Below are 12,553 nucleotides of genomic sequence, written 5' to 3'. Positions count from 1 at the left end.
TTTTCAGAAAGTTATTCCAGCTGAGACCGAAAGAAAACAGAACCTTGTTCTATAATGGGAAAAGCTCTCCAACTTCTTGCCTACAGTAATAGACAGAACATGAAAGTGTGTAGTGAGTCATGCAGCTGAGGAAATTCTGAAGCTTAGTGCTGAAGGTGCTGCCTGGGTTATTCTTGCTGCTTCCAGGAAAGTGTGGGATGAAAGAGAAATGCAAGGTTTTAACTACTCAAAGGTACAGAAAGCACACACACACACACAAAATTCAAAGTCCAACATCCAGAGGCAGGAAGAAGGTGGAAACCACTACCCAACTCTAAGGGCATGGTACCCATACAGGAGGGCAAGACGGTCTTAGGAAGTGGACCCAATCACCAAGAAATAAGGAACATTATGCTTAGGCTTTGTCTTTAGGATTCATTCATTTATTTATTTGAAAGGGATGATTAGAGAGGGAGGGAAGATGGGAAGGAAGGAAAGAGAGTCTTCCATCTGCTGATTAACTCTTCAAATGACCGCAGTGCTCAGAGGTGGGATGGTCCAAAGCCAGGAGCCAGAAGTTTCTTTCAGGTCTCTAACATGCTTGCAGGGGCCCAAGGACTTGAGCCACCTTCCGTTGCTTTCCCATGCGCTTTATCAGGGAGCTAGATTAGAACTGAAGCAGGCAGGACTCTAACTGGCACTCATAAGGTGTACAGGTTTACTGACTGTCCTGCTTTTGCAGATGGATACAACAAGAGGAACTAGACCCAGAGATTACCATTCATACCTGGGACTGATGTCAGTAATAAGGGCCTGGGCTTGAGGTCTTAACGGGTGACACGTTAGCGGGGACTTGGAGATGGGTGAGATGCACTTTGCATATGAGGCTTATGTGGCTAGGTTTTCCCTCTATTACCAGGTGAACCGAAATCCCACAGAGAATAGGCAGAGTGGAAGAGGAGAGTCCTGAGCCTATGGAACTGCATCACAAAAAATAAACATAAAAAAGAAATCCCATTTGATTTAGTAATGAAAATAATAACCTTGGGACACTGGGAAGCTGCGTTTTTCCTCTTGGTAGCTCCTAGGAAGGCTACGTGATAGTGAGGATTAAATTTGACATATTAGAAGACTCACATAGTGCCTGTTCTTATCCATTTTTAATACTCAAATCCAATTATTTCTCCATTGAGAAAGTATTTAAGACAGCTCAAATTAATGTCTCTTCCATAAAACAAAATTAAAACCCCTAGGTGCACCAGTCACTCCCCTTGCCAAGCTTTTCCTAAAAGCGGAGCTTTATGAACCATCAGATGTGGATGTGTGGCTAGGCACGGTCACTCCAAAGCTAAGCGGCCTCTCCCTCCTCGGGCACCCAGCGAAAGGAAGGCAACACGCAAGTTACGTCCTTAGTGATGCTACACTTCCAAGAAGGCTTCACAACAGACGAAAGTGACTTTGAATCAAAGACCTGCACTACGTGACAATGCACACTTAAAAACTTCCGGCCAACATGAAATCTTCCGAGACTTTGAAAGAGCAGTGAGACAATTCTTCCATAATTGGCTTCACCACTTATTAGCTTGAGTGAGAGAGAAAATGACAGAGAAGCACAAGACTGTCTTGGGGAACCCTTCAGGACTGACAAACACTGCTTTGTCCAAATCGGCTTCACTTCCTCCTTAGTCCAGGGAATGGAGTCCTAACAGGTAAGTGAGGAAGGGAAGCGGTGTGGTTCCCTGATCTTGGTGATAATAAATGCCTCTTACCGTGAGTCCGGTGGTTCTGCTTACCCACATTGCCAACAAATGGCAACCAGGTGCATAGAGCGCTTTTCTAAGAGTCTTCCCTGAGCTCTGGCCAGTGAATACAAGCCCGTGACACTGCTTAGAAGGCCCTGACAGCTCTTCAGTAAGCACACGGGAACAGTCAAAGCAGGGAGCCTAAATGCTCCGTGCAACGGACCTGCTTGGATGCTCTCCCACTAGTGACAGACTGGAAGACACATTAAACTGAAAAGATGTTACATCCTCAGACCCTAAGGTCAGAGAAACACATTGTGAACTCCAACATCAGACTGAAATGATGCTGCTGGGACTGAAAACTGGTGGAGTGCACGGGGACTCCCACGCAGGGCTGTTCCAGGTTCTTTGAGGGTGTTGTCAACAGGGCAGGTTACCTATACACATAACCCAAGCCTTGCCCTGTGCTCACCTCCATCCTGCTGCTTCGTTTGATTCTGGTGGATAGGACAGCTCCTACCCAACAGCGTATCTATATGTGGGGCCGCAGGGCCTCCAGGGTACAGCAGCTCTTCAGAGTACTGGGCCAACTCCCACAAGGACAGGCATTCACCAGAAGCCTGGCTTCCCAAGTCTCCAGGTGCCAGCACAGGTGGCCTAAACTGTTCATCTCTTGTATTCTGGGCCACCTGGAGGATTGCTCAGAGAGTCGACCCAACCAGCCAGCCCATGATGCTGCTGTCCTGCTTACCAGGGGTTAGGCAGAGAGGCAGATCATTCAAAAACAGAGGCCACTGACAGCTAAGCTAACCTCCGAGCTCAGACTGACCACACTGGAATGAGGGCAAGGATGTGGGAGGCAACGCTGGCAGCGAGTAGGTACGCACCTTTCTTCTCGGTTCTGTCCCACGCACACTCGGCCACCGTGCCGGGGGGTGGGGTTGCTGCAGGACCGCTGCCGCACCTGGAAGCCAATCCCACAGGTGGTGCTGCAGGGTGACCACGAGGTCCAAGGGGTCCAGCCTCCATTCCTGGGAGAGACAAAGCAATGTGATCTGTCATTGATCTGCTCAGGGATAAGCCATGCCTGCACCCCAGCCAGAGCAACACACATATAGTCTCCATGGGGAACACCTAATCTGGGAGGTGCTAAGAAGAGCAAACATCAGCCAAGGACCAAGTGGACTGGGTTACTGAATCCCAGTGGCTCGAGCACCCCATCCCACCCCAGGCATTAGCCCCAGTGGCTCAAGCACCCCATCATCCAACCCCTGGCATGAGCCCCAGTGGCTCGAGCACCCCATCCTGCCCCTGGCATGAGCCCCATTGGCTCGAGCACTCCATCCCACCCCTGGCATGAGTCCCAGTGGCTTGAGCACCATATCATCCAACCCCTGGCATGAGCCCCAGTGGCTCGAGCACCCCATCCTGCCCCAGGCGTGAGCCTCAGTGGCTCGAGCACCCCATCCCACCCCAGGCATGATCCCCAGTGGTTCGAGCACCCCATCCCACCCCTGGCGTGTGATTTCAGAGTCAAGAAGACTTAAAGGCTGGTTATGTTAGAAACTGTGGGTTGCACATCGTTAACCTAACAATCGGAAAGCCACAATATTCCCAAATCAGAAATGTTCTGGGAGCCAACTTCATGATCCAAGAGTTTCTACTTCTGAAATTGTGTGCTAAGTCAGTTAGAATGCAAGATACATTAAATAAAATATTCTATAAAATTCTTTCCAGTGTGTGAATATAAAGTGCACATGAAACCCATGAAATCTGTGTTTAGACTCGGAACCATCTCTAAGATATTGCATGATTGATATGGAAAGATGGCCAACAGTTGGAGAACTGAAATCCAGAAGCATTCAGGTCCCAGGTCCTATGGGTAAGAGACCCTCAATTTGTGGTAAGACCTCAAGGATGAGAAAGGTAGACTAACACAGAACAATGCTGCTTCACTAAAAAGCTGCAAAAACGGATCTCTGGAGCATATGACCCTATTTAATTTGTATCATATCTGTTAGAGTCAATAAAAAGTGCATCAGAACAAAACAATCAGCTTACACTGTACGAGATGTTTTGTTGTTAAGTACCATTAATAACTATCCTGATGGTGTTCACGCTGGCAAAGGTGCCCTAATGTCAGAGGCCTTACAACAAACTACATTAAAAACAAAAACAAGGTACTTAAATACACATTCTTGCCTATTTTCTTGGAATCTGGCAAAGTTTTATAAGAGCACAGATATTGCTGAGTATCTACATACATACATATATATGTGTGTATGTATTTATGCTGTTCTCCATATGCAATGTAGAGACATTTTAAAATGAGCCAATTTTGTAAAAGTGTTTCATAAACTCAACTGCTACTGAAAGAAGGATTCCTTTTCATGTTTTCCTGTAAAACATCTGCATTCACGCTCATCATTTAGATATCTTCTTTAGCAATTTGTTCCTGCTGGTAACAAGTAAATGCTGAGCATTTCCAAGAGTTTTAGGTATTAAAACACCCGTGGGAGGCAGGACCCAAATTCCCATGCAGATGGCTCACTGCGTGGAAAATGCCTGCTGCACAATTCATACATGAATGTCTACAAGCCCAGGAATGGATTTATACTTTCTTTGGAAACAAATTAACTCACCATAATTCTCATTTTTACTTTATGCATTCTTTTAAAAATAAAAGTCCACTATTCTACTGAAAGTCCAGGTATAAATGATAATTGAAAATAAATGATTTCTAAAATAGTTTCAAATGTAAATTATTCTAAAAAACAGTGTATTTCACATTTCTGTACTTAATTTACTCCAGCTTAGCAGGGGTACACAGACCTGGAGTAATGGAATTAGACATCACTTCTTCCATATCAGGCACAGTGCTTAGGTTCTAGGGATACGACAAAAACTGAGTACAGCTATGTGTGTATACACACCCAGCTACACACACACATATCTCAAGCACCACCATCACACTCAGCAGAGCTACACAGAACCTGCACACTGGGACAGATGACGTGGGCTGCTCCGTTGACTGCTCTGGGGTCCCTGCTGGCTGAGTTGGGGGGAGGTGAGCTTGGATACACTGCAGAGTATTCACTTGCATAACTGCCTCCCAGTCTACATATTTTAGATAGAAATTCATTAAAAACATGGGCATTTCCTTCAAAAAAAGCCTATTAGGGTATGTAAGCTACAATGTTTCCAAAGCTAGTGAAGAAGCCACAGCAGGCCTGTAGGTAGCATCTTACTGGCAGGTGGAAGTTTCAATTTCAAGTGGAGAGTACACCTGTCTCCCTAGCCCCTTCCTCTTCAGAAGGGAAGGTATGCAGTAGCAGTGACTGCCTAAGCCTCTAGACACCTGATTTGAACACAGGGCAGTATACAGGGGAGAAGGGGTGTGCTCCCACGGCATACCTGGAACAGTTGGCGATTTCCATACTGGGGCCGTCACAGGGCCAGCCACCGCACTGTGGAGCTGGGCTGTCACAGGAGCGGGACCGACAGAGGCAGGACCCGACAGCAGTGCCATCTGTGTGTGTGCACGGCACCCATGAGGACCATGCTCCGTAGTGTCCGTCCACCGTGAGGTTCCTTGTCTAGGAAACAGAGATGAAGGTGTCAGAGAGAACTGAAGCCATAAACATAGTAGAAGGTCCAATTAGAAGACAGTCAGAACCCCTCAGAACACTCTTCACTGTGATCAACAAGGAGTGTCTAAGACAGCATTGCAAAGTAGAGTAGCAGAGGTTGTTGGCAGTGACCCTGAGGAAGGAGAAAAGGAAGAAATAGGTGGTGGAAAACAGATGAGGAGGAGGAGGAATAGCAGGAGGAAGTGGGAAGTTGGGAGAAAGGGAGGGTAAAGCAATGGGGCTAAGAAGAACCTGAAGGAAAAAGGAAGAGTGTGAGGTGTGGAGGAGGAGGTAGGAGGCATGGAAGATTCCAGTGAAGGGGCCTCAGCCTAGAGTCCAAGTGTAACTAGTGTGAAAAACCCAAGGAACACAAAGCTTGGAGTGCAAAATCCTAGATGGAGAACTGTTTCCCGTCCATGCACCCTTACCAAATGAAAGACTGGGAAAGTTGCTGTCACGTAAGGTCCAGCTCACCTCTGAAATCACCTTCAAATGACCAACACTTAATTCAAAACGTATTTAAATGATGTCTGTCAAGCAACTGCTGTGTACTCAAGTAGTTGAGCGTATCCTGGTTGAGCACATGCTGTCACCACCTACTCAGAGTGCATCTGCCAACAGGGAAGCTCTTGAGGCCTGACCATATCAACTCACACAATCCAATGATGGGGCCATGACCAGAGCTGGGCTGCCAAGGAGAGCACGCCCAGCAAGCTTAGGCCTGCAGAACAGGAGCATGTGCTGCACCTCAGAAGACAATGCAAGAGCTAGGGTAGAAGCTGGCCAGGGCTGCTGAGTCTAAGGGTGACGTGAGTAGCAGGGAGGAAGAAAGCTCTAAAAAGCCGAGGGACTCAGTTCCATTCCCAGTCACTGCTTCAGGAAACCAGTGGGTTTTCCTGAAAAGAGAAATCTCCCTGTTCAACAAGGAAGGGAAAGGTCTAAAGTCCAAACTTGCCAATTTTAGTACAGGGCTGCATGAATTGCTGACAGAAACCTGACAAATACAGAGCCTGGATAAAGGGTAACTAAGGTGTCACATGACCCGCTGCTGCCTGCTACGCCCACCTCCGTAGCCAAAGCCCCTTCCTGAACTACTCATGCTTGCAAAGGCTCGTCCCGCTCGGGATAAGCAATGTGGCAATCTATTCTCTGAAAACAGGCTGCTGCTTCACCGCCACAGAGTAATGCGGATGTCGCACAGTTACACTGCACTTTGATCTACCACTTTTCAAAACTCAAGAAGCAGTGTGCATGCAGTGTGTTCTCCACTGTATCCCATTGCCGTATGCAACTGCCTCAGTTACAGCCAAGCTCTTCTCTGTAATCGGCACTGACATTCTGTGTCCATTAAGGTGGAAAAGACTGTGAACTCCCCATTATGCCTGGCCGTTTCTATAATCATTACAGCAAAGCTGAGGGAATGGAGCCGCACCATCTGCTGGCTCCCACTCAGGGTGTGAGTGGACCTCAAAACAGATGTTTCCAAAATGGAAAATAAATGCAGCTCCTGGGGTGGGCACAAGGTCTCAACCAGCTAATCCTCTTCCTTTCACAGCACCTGCACCCCACACGGGCACCCATTTTTGTCCCAGCTCCACTTCCAATCTGGTTTCCTGCTTATGGCCTGGGAAAGCAGCAGAGGATGGCCTAAAGCCTTGGGACACTGCACCTCCGTGGGAGACCTGGAAGAAGCTCCTGGGTTCAAATCGGCTCAGCTTTGGCCACTATGGTCATTTGGGGATCTTTCTCTCTGTGTCTCCTTCTCCCTATAAATCTGTCTTTCCAATATAAACTGATAAATGCTAAAACAAACAAAAACAAAAAACTCAGAGGTGAAGTACCTAAAGGAATTGTGACAAAGTAATGAAGATGGAAATAAAATCAGTGTTCTACACCATTTGCTTCCTCCAAAGAGCTTTCATAACCTGAAAGGACCTGAGTATCTCGGCCTTTGTAGGCCAGAGAAGCCACAGCAGTGGCCCCAGCGCGGGTACTCGGGTTTTCTATGAGTTTTCTGATCTTTTACAAAGAAACACCATGAATGAATGAAAAAGGGTCGCGTTCATTATCACTATGATTCCCCAGAGAGCCACAGAGGGTTGGGCTGCCTGCACCAGCTATGCCCAAAAACAGAATAAGCTCCAGGCTAGGGGCTAATGCCTGGCTGGAGGACACGATTGAAACTTCTGGTCTACCTGTTTTCATGAGGCTAGGATTTTTACATCCTTGGTACTTTTGATATGTGGCTGTAAATCACTTGTCAGGGATCTGTCTTGTATTACCACGCACAGTGACCTCCATTCACTGGGCACCAATACTCTGCCATCTCCAGCAGTGACAACTAGAAAGGTCTCTACCCACAGCTCCAGCTCCTGGGAGCAAGGCCCTCTCCCTCCTCCCCGAGAACCACGGCAGTGGGCCGTCTTCGCTTTTTGCTGCCAGAGTCCTTTTTCTTCAGGTCAGGGTCAAGAGATGAGTTACCAGGAATGATACAACAAAAACTTTGAAGTAAGTGAAGGCTCATGAAAAAAATCAAGAAGAATGGGGCAGACAAAAATGAGAATAGTAATGGTAATAAAATAGCAGAAATGAAAGGAATTGCCCTGGTTAATCATTAGCGAGAGCACAAGCAACTGCAATTCTGCAAGGCAAGAATCTTGAATTTCATTCTAGGCCAAGGGTGGCTTGGAGGGCAGTCAGTACTGCCGACTCAGTGCCTTCTTGGTGGGTCCGCTGTGCAGTACAGCAAAAGAGCCCTGGTCCCCTGAAGACATGGGGCTAGCTGGATGAGGGCTCACTGGGTGACATTTAACCACATGCTCATCGTCACACTGAGTATACGCATGTGAGAATCCAGCTAGAAAACTGAAACACACATCATGGTGTGAGGGCTGTAGCCCTAACTTTTCGTATAAATAGATATTTTTATATTTTCTAGCTTTCCTTGAAAAAGCAACAGAAATAAGCCTATCTAGAGTAAGTTCTCCATAGTTGCGGTACAACCCAGGTTTCTGATAAGTGGTTTTCTATTTGGTATATGCATTTTAATTATTGAATATTGATCTAGAGCAAAACGCACTAAGGCACACACCAGTAGCTGAGGCTCTCCACAGCGGTGGTTTGCACGCAGTAACTCACCTTACCTTCACCACATCGCATCTTATAGATAGGAGAACGGAAGCCCAGCTTGGGAAGATCACTGTAAAAAGCCCCAAGACAGCCCACAGCCTGTGACCTCAGCTGCCTCTCTGTGCAAGGTGACTGCTGACGCTTCCCAGGTGAGAGAACCAGTTCCATGGGATTTTCCGCCCACTTGTGTAACAGCCAGTTTTCCTCCACCTAGGATACCCAGTGTCCAAATGCTACCCAATGTCTGTTAACAAGCATCACCTCAAATCCTGCATTGAATTCATTTCTGTACAACTCATTAGTTGTCAGTGGATCGAGGAGGGAGGTGTATTGGGCAAGCGCACAGGGCTTCCGGGCACATGCTTCAATTTTCCCTGTACTCCAACCAAGATTGTTTCAGGGCTAAACTGAAGTGTTATATGTTCTATTCAGATCTTCCTTTTCAGAAATTGAAGTATTTCCTTTATGTTCGCAGTTCCATGTACCTTTTGCCAGAGTTGTAACAAAAGCAGACACTGGACATGTCCATCTCCTATTGCAGCTCCAACTGGATGAGATCCTTACCCTATGCCTACAAAGGAATTGCAGAGGACAGAACTTTCCAGGAGGATAAAGCCAGGGAGCCATAGGCAAGCAGGAAGCACAGGGTAAGCAGATAGGGGTGATCCTGATCTGGGACCCTGAGTCCTGGTTCTCTGACATGGTGGGAGCAGCAATGACCCCACTCCTGCAGACTCCATGGAATGAGCTCATTCATTGAAAGCTACCAAATGCAGTCTGGGGCCTTGGCCCAGACCCATAATTCAGAATCTGAGGTCTCTTCCTCTTCCACTAGAGAGATGCCACTACAAAATTGAGAACTGAGGTTTCTCCAGTTCTGAGGGCGAAATGTGAAGGCAGAGGCTCAGGCTGCTGGTCCATCGTCACGTGGGCTCTGCTTTTAGGAGACTTGGAGATCCAGCAGTGCTTACACCCCTCAGACTCAGGATAATCTTTGCAAAATGGGGCCGAGACCCTGCATCCATTGCCAACACAATTCTAGGATCCTGCGTAAACCCTTCAGACTCCACTCAGTCACTGCTATCTAAATGAGAGACCTGCACATAGTCACACCTGCAAAGCTCTTCAGCCTCAAGATACCTGCAAGAGGCGACACTGCAGTGAGTGCTGTGTCTAATATTCCACTGGTTACTGCATGCTGTGTTGGGATCAGGGTCTCCTTGTACTTAAATGCTATGGCGTTCAAGGAGGTATGTGCCTGTAAATGGCATTAATACTGGTGCAGGAATAAAGCCCTCACAGTTGTGCACGACTGTGCTGCCTTTGTTAAATACAAGTGAGGCAGAACTCTCATATTATTCTAATGACCACTGGGGTCTTACTCAAGCACTTAAATCTCTTAAACACAGAGTAAGAGAAACTGAGTGTGGTTCATGAACAGTGAAAAACACTAATATGAGAGGTTAGCAATTAGAGAAAGGGGGTAAGAGGACAGGAGGGAACTTCCATTACTACTCCAGAATTTTTGTCTTACAAAAACTTTTCCCATAAAAAGGAGTTTTAAAAATCACTTAAACAGAGAGTAATGCTTCTAATGACAATTTTACAAGCAAGCAGAGCATTCAGGGATGTCAGTAAGCAATTGCCTTATCTTTGGAGCTGCACAAACTCACAGCATATTTAAACAAGAATCTTGGGGTGGGGGAGCAGAATGTCCTCTTCAGGTCTCTAAATTTGGGGTAGCTGCTTGACATTGCAGTTTAAAAATGTCACTTAGGCTGCCACATCCCATTTCAGACTGAGTTTAAGCCCCAGCTTCATTTCAAAGTCCCATTTCCTGTTGAAGGGCACGCTTCGAGGGGCAAAAGTTGGCTTGACACTCGGATCCCTGCTGCTCAGGGGCGAGACTCAGGTTGAGTTCCTGGCAGCTGACCTGAGTCTGGCCCAGCTTGAAGTGTTTGAAGCACGTGACAGACCTCTCTCCGTGTGTGTGTGTGTGTGTATGCACACAGTACACATGTGCATGTGTGTGCATGCATGCAGTACACATGTGCATGTGTGTATGATGTATCTTTCTAAAATAGAAGAAGAAAAAGTTTAAACTACTAAATCTCTAAATCCTTGGGAAGGTTTTTGGGTCCCCTACCTCCAATATAAGCAATCAGAATATAGCATCTTAGGCACTTCTGCGGTGTGACGCCCTCCTCCGAAACTCAGGCGCTGCCTTTGTGGTGGTACCAAGAAAGGAATCTTGTCAGGGCCATTAGGCCATGAGGCTTCCTCCCTTGGGCAAGGGATCGGTTGCTCTTAGACCGAGGCTGGTCTTAGGGAGCTGGTGCTCTCGCCCTTCCACATGCAGCAGGTGAGGACACAGCACGAAGGTCCTCCTCAGACCAAATGCTATCACCTTGATCTCAGACTTCCCAGTTCCATAACTGTAGGAACTAAATGTGCAAATTACCCTGTCTCCAGCACTGCACTGTGCAAGCACTGGCTTTAACAAGGCTAGCCTCCTTCCCTCGCTCTGGACTCATAAGAGTAAGGCCAGCTGCAAGAGCCCATGGTTTACCTAGGCTAAAGAATGGGCTTCCCAGTGGGAGACAGATCGAATGGATGACTCGGCAAGGGCTTCACACAACTGAACACACCACTTCCCTTTTTGCCCATCCCCCCAGTCATGTAGAGAACACAACAGAACAGCCACAGGTCGGGATCCACATTTCCATGATAGCAAAGGGACTTAACAGCGGTGCAAAGGGAGGCAGCTAGTAGCTGCTGCTCATATGCTAGGAGAACGGGAGACCTAGACATCACTGACGGAAGGGCTGTGATCTGAAAAATAACCCCAATGCGATAACAATAGTTGGTTCCTTCAAGTGGAGCTCCAGTGGATTCACCAAAGACACTGGCACTGCCTTGCTTAGATTCAGGATCTGGTTCTCACCCAGCTGTGTGCCTTCTCACTGCTCAGGGATCGGTGCAGGACTGCATAGCTAGCAGATGCTGCGAACCTTTCCCGGGGCCTGGAGCCAAGCCAGCCCCACATGGAGGACAAAAAAAACGCTTTCGTTTCCTTTCAGCAAATCTTCAGTTTTGCCAACTTTTTGGAAAGCAGCTTCCAAGAGGAATGCAGGAGATGGAGATTTCCATTTTACTGTGGAGACAAAGGTGTCCACACACGACTCTGGAGAAAACATTGCAAGAATCAGAGGCAGCCTGCTCTGCTTTGAATCCAACACCAGCGGGAAGGCACACAGCCTCCTGTGTGAGCAGGAAGAACACAGACGGGTGTGGGAGAGGCTCTAATCTTAACAGAAGAAGGAACTCCGGCATGGCAGGAGGCTAGGTGGGGCCCAAGCCCAGGCCAGCTCCCCGGGAGCCATCTCCAAGGTTAGGGAAGTGGCACACGCCCCTGGACACGTCCCCTGGGGCAGGGCAGTGGCACACACCCCAGACGTGTCCCCAGGGTCAGGGTGGTGGCACGTACCGGGCAGGCCGAGATGCTCTGCTCCCACTGTGTCATGCTCAGGCTCTCCTCCAGGCTGGTGCACTTCTTCATCACCACATCCCAGCCACAGTAGGGGTCCTGGGCCCCCATGCAGGTGCTGCAAACAGAGGGAGGTCAGCTCAGCAGCAGGTCTACACATGGCAAGGGGTTTAGCCAGCCCAGCCAGCTTCCCAAGGGCTGGCAGGGGGACAGCCAAGAGAGCCATCAAGCCCGGGTCAGGTTTGCACAGCAGGGAGCATGGCACTCTGCCAGGAAGCATTGAGCCAAAATCCATCACTGGTTTGGGTTGAAATATGTCTACCTATCTAACGTGCAGGACAGACAGCTGCATGAGCTTGTGGAAGCCTTCTGATGTCACCAAATCAGCATGCATCAATGCTTAAATGTAATACATGTCTTACCATTACCATTACGGTCCCCACTTCCATCATCCTTGTTATTCCCTGAACAGCAGGTACTACATGCTGAGCTCCCACGACAACATGAATTATAATACAAGACATGGTTTCATGTAGCCAGCGCCTCACCCTCACGGTGAGCAGAAGCAATGGCGCCAGCATCATTGC

General features: G+C 47.9%; 1 protein-coding gene across 4 annotated transcripts in view; it reads right to left on the bottom strand.

Annotated features, from left to right (window-relative positions):
* The window catches only part of SEMA5A (semaphorin 5A), a 317,265-nt gene that overhangs the window by 43,116 nt on the left and 261,596 nt on the right, over positions 1-12,553 (bottom strand). For all 4 annotated transcript variants that reach the window (XM_058680133.1, XM_058680134.1, XM_058680135.1 and 1 more), the window contains 3 exons: positions 11,967-12,084; positions 5,136-5,317; positions 2,609-2,752 (listed from right to left, as the gene is read on the bottom strand). In XM_058680133.1, coding sequence (XP_058536116.1) covers positions 2,609-2,752; positions 5,136-5,317; positions 11,967-12,084 — 444 coding nt within the window. The remainder of the gene's footprint in view (positions 1-2,608; positions 2,753-5,135; positions 5,318-11,966; positions 12,085-12,553) is intronic.

This window comes from Ochotona princeps, chromosome 23, assembly GCF_030435755.1.
Source record: "Ochotona princeps isolate mOchPri1 chromosome 23, mOchPri1.hap1, whole genome shotgun sequence".
Lineage (NCBI taxonomy): Eukaryota > Metazoa > Chordata > Mammalia > Lagomorpha > Ochotonidae > Ochotona > Ochotona princeps.
This window is presented reverse-complemented; position numbering and strand designations above follow the sequence as displayed.